The sequence below is a fragment of the Echinops telfairi genome, unplaced genomic scaffold, assembly GCF_000313985.2.
Source record: "Echinops telfairi isolate 266 unplaced genomic scaffold, ASM31398v2 ScPeMD7_7458;HRSCAF=8496, whole genome shotgun sequence".
Classification (NCBI taxonomy): domain Eukaryota; kingdom Metazoa; phylum Chordata; class Mammalia; order Afrosoricida; family Tenrecidae; genus Echinops; species Echinops telfairi.
Genome location: NW_022111358.1, coordinates 10,674,199 through 10,680,112, shown reverse-complemented (window position 1 = coordinate 10,680,112; position 5,914 = coordinate 10,674,199). Strand labels below are relative to the sequence as shown.

The 5,914-nt window shown below is 38.7% G+C and overlaps 1 protein-coding gene across 2 annotated transcripts in view; it reads right to left on the bottom strand.

The window, feature by feature from the left end:
- Window positions 1-5,914, bottom strand: part of AP2B1 (adaptor related protein complex 2 subunit beta 1) — a 129,939-nt gene that overhangs the window by 87,971 nt on the left and 36,054 nt on the right. For both annotated transcript variants that reach the window (XM_004706968.3, XM_004706970.2), the window contains exons 10-12: window positions 4,633-4,748; window positions 1,160-1,325; window positions 329-427 (exon numbers count right to left, since the gene is read on the bottom strand). In XM_004706968.3, the coding sequence (XP_004707025.1) occupies window positions 329-427; window positions 1,160-1,325; window positions 4,633-4,748 (381 nt within the window). The remainder of the gene's footprint in view (window positions 1-328; window positions 428-1,159; window positions 1,326-4,632; window positions 4,749-5,914) is intronic.

Sequence of the window (5,914 nt, the reverse complement as noted above, 5' to 3'; positions counted from 1 at the left end):
TACCATCAGCTTTCTTCATCACATTTACTTATTCACACATCTGTCTTCAGCGATCATGTCGGGAAGGTGGGTATCGTGAGCAAGGTGCTCTTGTATTAAGGGAATGTGCATGAGGAGGCCCAAATTAGTCTGTCAGCTTATTTTAAAAGCCATAAAGACTAGTTACAATTCAATGAGAAATATGTATATATAACATTATTTTTATATGTTAACAAAATTTGAAAGTTGTAACTCTTCCAACTGAAACTTCCCCAAATCATGGGAGAAGCTCCTAACTTCCTAGTTTACTACAAGACAACTGAAACCTCACTTTGTCCAAATTTCTTACCTGGGTGGCCAAACTCAAGACTTGCTGGACCAGTTCCTGGGTTTCTGATGGTTTCTTAAGAAATAGCTTCACTATGGCAGTAAGGAGAGTGAGCTGCACCTAGACAGACATGATGGGAGTTACTGTGGGGCCCCTGTGATTTTGATTAAGAGACAAAGGTTAAAATTCAGTCATTATCAACAGCAGCTGTGATTCACCCAATGAAAACTCACTAGCTACCATTTGTTCAATTGTAAGTTTTAGTGCCACAGCTTCATTTTGCACCTTGAGCCTGATTACTTGACGCTATATTTCTTATAGTGTATGCTAACTGATGGTCATTAAAATGACTCCCGACTAAGTCCTTTATCATGTACTTCTACCCAAGATCTAACTTTGGAAGAACTATGGAATCTTCTGTTTTACTGGCTCAAGAGTCAAGCCAGAAGATTTTAGATGACAGTCAATTAGGATTGGGCTGCCAGACATCAAGGAGATCAGCAGCATCACCAAGGACTTTACTAGAAACACAAATGACTAGGTCGCATGGCAAACCCACTGAATGGAAAAACTGGGAGTGGGGCCAACAAGCCCTCCAGGATTTTCTGATATTTACTAAAATGTGAGGGCCACTGGTCTAAGCTACATAGAGGAATTGGTGGAAGTAAAAAACTCATTACCTTTAGGAGAAAAATGAACAAATTATACAAATATACAAATTCATATTCTCTCTCCCTCTATAAATGCAAGTAAACACTATAAATACACTCTCACACACTCAAGAAACTGCCTAACCTCTACTTTCCCTGCAATCCTCCTCAAGAGATGTAGAACACATAGGTAAGAACTTACCTGGGTGCTTTCATCATGAAAACCCTCCAGGAAGCTCTCTAGTAGCTCATCTGCATTGTCAATTCTTTCAGCATATTCTCCCACGATCCAAATCATAGCTGCTCGGGCATCTGGCTCATCTAGTGAGTCTAAATTCTCACACAGAGTAGCAATAATGCTTTCATACCTAATAGAACAAAATTGGCTATAGTTATTGAAATTTTAAAAAACAAACAAACACTAAACACTACACTTAATAGCGAAGCTAAAAAAACAGAGAAGGCACCCTAAATCATACCACTAAATTCTTGTGGCTCTTAGTCCAGAGAATGTACATACTTATATTTTGATAATCAGACCTTCAATCTTTATGAAAATCCATCATTCAGACATCCCTTTTTTAAAAATCATTTTATTGGGGGCTTGTACAGCTCATATCACAATCCATACATACATCCATTGTGTCAAGCACATTTGTTGCCATTATCATTCTCAAAAAATTTGCTTTCTCCTTGAGCCCTTGGTATCAGCTCCTCATTTTTTCCCCAACTTCCCCGCACCACAGACATCTTTTTCACAAAGGAAAAAAATGTTGTTCTGTAAGATAATATCACTATCACATTTATAACAATCTTTCTTACAACTACATCAGAGAAATTTCATTTTGTTCTTATAAAAATGGAGTTAAACCATAGTGAATGATGGGGGGAGTGCGGAGTGGAGATCCAAAGCCCATTAGTAGGCCACTGGAGATCCCCTTGCAGAGGGGTCTCGGGGAGGAGACGAGCCAGTCAGGGTGCGATGTAACAGCGATGAGAAATACAACTTTCCTCTAGTTCCTAAATGTTTCCTCCCCGCTCCCACTACCATGACTCGAATTCGACCTTGCAAGTCTGGCTAGAACAGAGGATGTACACTGGTACAGATAGGAACTGAAACTACAGGGAATCCAGGGCAGATGAGCCCTGCAGGACCAGTGGTGTGAGTGGCAAATCAGGGAGGGTAAAGGGAGAATGGGTAGGAAAGAGGGAACTGATTACAAGGAACTGTGTGTGACCTCCTCCCTGGGGGACAGACAACCGAAAAGTGGGTGAAGGGAGAAGTCGGACAGGGCAAGATATGACAAAATACCCATTTATAAACTATCAAGGGCTCATGAGGGAGGGGGGTGCGGGGAGGGAGGGGAAAAATGAGGACCTAATGTCAGGGGTTTAAGTGGAGAGAAAATGTTTTGAAAATGAAGTACAAATGCGCTTTACACAATTGATGTGTGTATGGATTGCGATAACAGTTGTATGAGCCCCTAATAAAATGTTAAAAAAAAATGGAGTTAAACAATATGCAGACTGGAAAACGGTAGCTTTGTCCCTCAACCTACCTAATTTTTTTATTAGGCTCGTTATTCTTCCCCCCAAGGCCCCTCAAACTAATGACTTTATTTTCTTAAAAAACATGTATTTCAAATACTGATTTTTATAAGTATATATGCTTTCGTGTTTACCATGTTGAATCCACCATGGCTAATAGTTTTAAACTCTGTTACAGGAATGATATTATATAATAATTTAGATGTGAACAGCTCAAACAGTGCATTTAACTGTTTGCCTTACACTGATTAAGCCAGGCTCTTATTAGTTCTTTAAAATTAAACTGTCATGTTATTAGTAGCATAAATCCGACAGGATGCATTTCTCTATAAATTAAATTGAGATACAGATATCTATCCTTAATCAATAAGTTTAGAAGCCCAATATTCCTCCTTTCTACCAGAATAGAAGTATATATTTCTTTCAAAGATACTTTTCTAAAAAAAAAGATACTTTTCTAAATACAAGGTTTAATGAACCACTCCCGTGCTAAACTATTTTTACTAAAAAGTTTCAGTAGACTGCAAAGCAAAATGATTGTTTTTGGATACTTGCAAGATCTGTGCTTATTTCAGTATTTCAGAGTCTTTAATGGTTTGCTTTCAAGATAACATCTACAAGAGTATTATTCCCTTTGCTTCATAAACTAAGAGTCCTCCACTTGAAAAATGTGTGGAGAAAAAGTATGGATTTTGCCATCTGTAAGGAACTATCCATGACACACGAGAAAATGCATGGAGCACATGATTTATTGTTTACATGCTGTACTGCAGCATATTATTTAATATGTCTCTTCAGTCGTAATTTTTACTCCCACCAAAGGATTTTTTTCCTGATGGGTCTGGCTATGAGTAGGTTCAGAGAGGTAATGATAGAATTATATGATTCAATTTTCAGTGGTTGCTAACAGAGTTAACTGTGGTTGTAAAAACTTGGACATCTAATTAGAGGATTGGTCAGTTTGGCCATCCTGCTGGGTTTAAAATGAGCTATCTAAGAAACAAACAAACAAACAAACAAACAAAAAGGGAGATGGATTTCACTACTGTCAGGAAAACCCAGAGTGGAGTTCAGCCCTTGGATCCCTAAATACCTATGCAATCAACTTCCTTGATGCAAGGACACAAAGAATGTGACATCTCAGAAGTGGAAGAATTTCAAAAACAGAAGCCAGACAAATGAGCTATCTAGTCCACAAGTGAGGAAAGTTGAGTGCCACTGGGCAGGAGGTAGGGTGCCTCATGCACTTAACTGGAAAACTAGATTTGCTGACCCATGAAGACAGAGTGGAGAACCTTCAAGCATATATCAGGAGCACTGAGAGCTCTATAGCATTGCCCGAGCAGGGCAGAGACCAAGGACAGAGAGAGGTGTGCTGCCTTGGCTGTAAGAACTGTGTAACTATTAGCTTCTCTAATAAGCCCCATAATTGTGAATATGGGTTGTGGAGGCTGTGTGACCATTAAAATGAATCATGGAATCTAGGAAAGATGTAGAGTGTGAGAGGGATGGGTGGTGTCAGAATTGGTAAACAGGACATGAGGGGAGGCATATCTGACATCCAGGCCTTAGGAATTAGCCTTTGGGCACTGATGATGATGATGGAGATACTCCTCCCACCCTCTAAGAGGAGGTCAGATGTGGCCCCCAGCACTTTCTGCATATATTCTGTGATTGTTCACAAAGTACTAGGTGAAGTGAACAGTTAAATTGTCATCTCCCTGGCTTTAATGAGAAGATGATAGTAATTTATCTGTGACATTTCTAAGAGTAAAAAGAAGCATGATCATTAAAAATGCCTGGAAAACAACATTCACTGGGATTATGCTAGAGACCATCTAGATTATCTATCTAGAATATACAAATTATCTACTGGTAACTTCACTAAAGGAATTTGATTGTGCTATCTTGACTACATGCCAATAGATAGTATATAATTACCTATAGCTTTAATTGTCCTAAAAGTGAAAACTCAGGTTTTAATTTTTGTGGTGACTACCTTGTTTCTGATTTTTAATAATGTATATTATGACCACAAGTAACAACATTTAAAAAACCAAAAATACTCCTTAGTCAATTACAAACACCTTACTTAAAACATAGGAACACAGAATTATTTGGACATACTTATTAGGATACTTGCGGAAGATGTCCCTGATGACAACAATCGCCTCTTGGACCACATAATTTACTTTAGTCTGGATCAGATCAAGCAAAGTGCTCACGCAGCGCTCTGCAGATTGCTGTTGAAGAGGAACAGTAATAAGAACAAACAAAAAAAATCAGATGATCTATCCAATATTACCTTAACAGAGAAATAAAATATTGGCTATTATCAGTGCATCAATTAAACTCAAAGATGAGGCAGTTAATTTGATCAAGAAATACTAGATGCAAGGTTATCTAATGTAGTGATATAGAAATTCTACATATACTCCTAATTTTACTCATTACAAAACATAATTCAGTTCAAATGAAAACAATCATCCTGGAGACTAAAACTTGAGTTACAGAATAAGCCAAGGAGGACGGTCTTAGCTGGAGTTCCTAAGTGAAAGGAGAGAGCATAAAGTATCTTTAAACTTTGTGATATAAAAGGTCCAATTTTCTGTGGACATATAAAGGATGATCTGAATTTTGTCAATTGTAACCCGAAACCAACTGCCAGGGAACAATCGTGGCTCTATATAGAATGTCTGAGGCTTTGTAAATCTTTAAGGGAGTTTCCTATTGCTCTTGCTTTGTAAAACATACACCTCTATGTAGATGTACTGAGACAGGGATTTAAAATCATGTAAACCAAATCATGTACAAAATGGACCTCTGGGAAAGGATGTTCTATTTGTTTTATTAATCATAATTTATGATTTCACAATATTTGATATGATTGAGAAGCTAAAATGAGCTCAAGGAAAATATAGAAACTCCAGAAAAAAAGGAAAGGGTCTATTAAAAAGAACCTCCTCGCAGGGTAGCGCGTGATGGGGACCCAATGCCCAGCTATAGACAACTGGACATCCCTTGCAGAGGGTTAGTGGGGAGGAGATGAGTCGCTCAGGGTTCAGTGTAGCAATAATGAAACTCCTTCCTCTAGTTCTTAAACGCTTCCTCCTCCAACTACCATGATCCCAATTCTACCTTGCAAACCTGGTTAGACCAGAGAATGCACAGCAATACAAATGGGAACTGGAAACGCAGGGAATCTAGGACAGATGAACCCCTCAGGACCTGCAGTGACAGTGGCGATACCGGGAGGGAAGTGGGGTGGAAAAGGGGAATCGATCACAAGGACCTATATATAACCTCCTCTCTGGGGGATGGGCAACAGAAGGGTGGGTGAAGGGAGATGCTGGGCTGTGTAAGATAAGATATAATAATATTTTATAAATTATTAAGGATTCATGAGGGA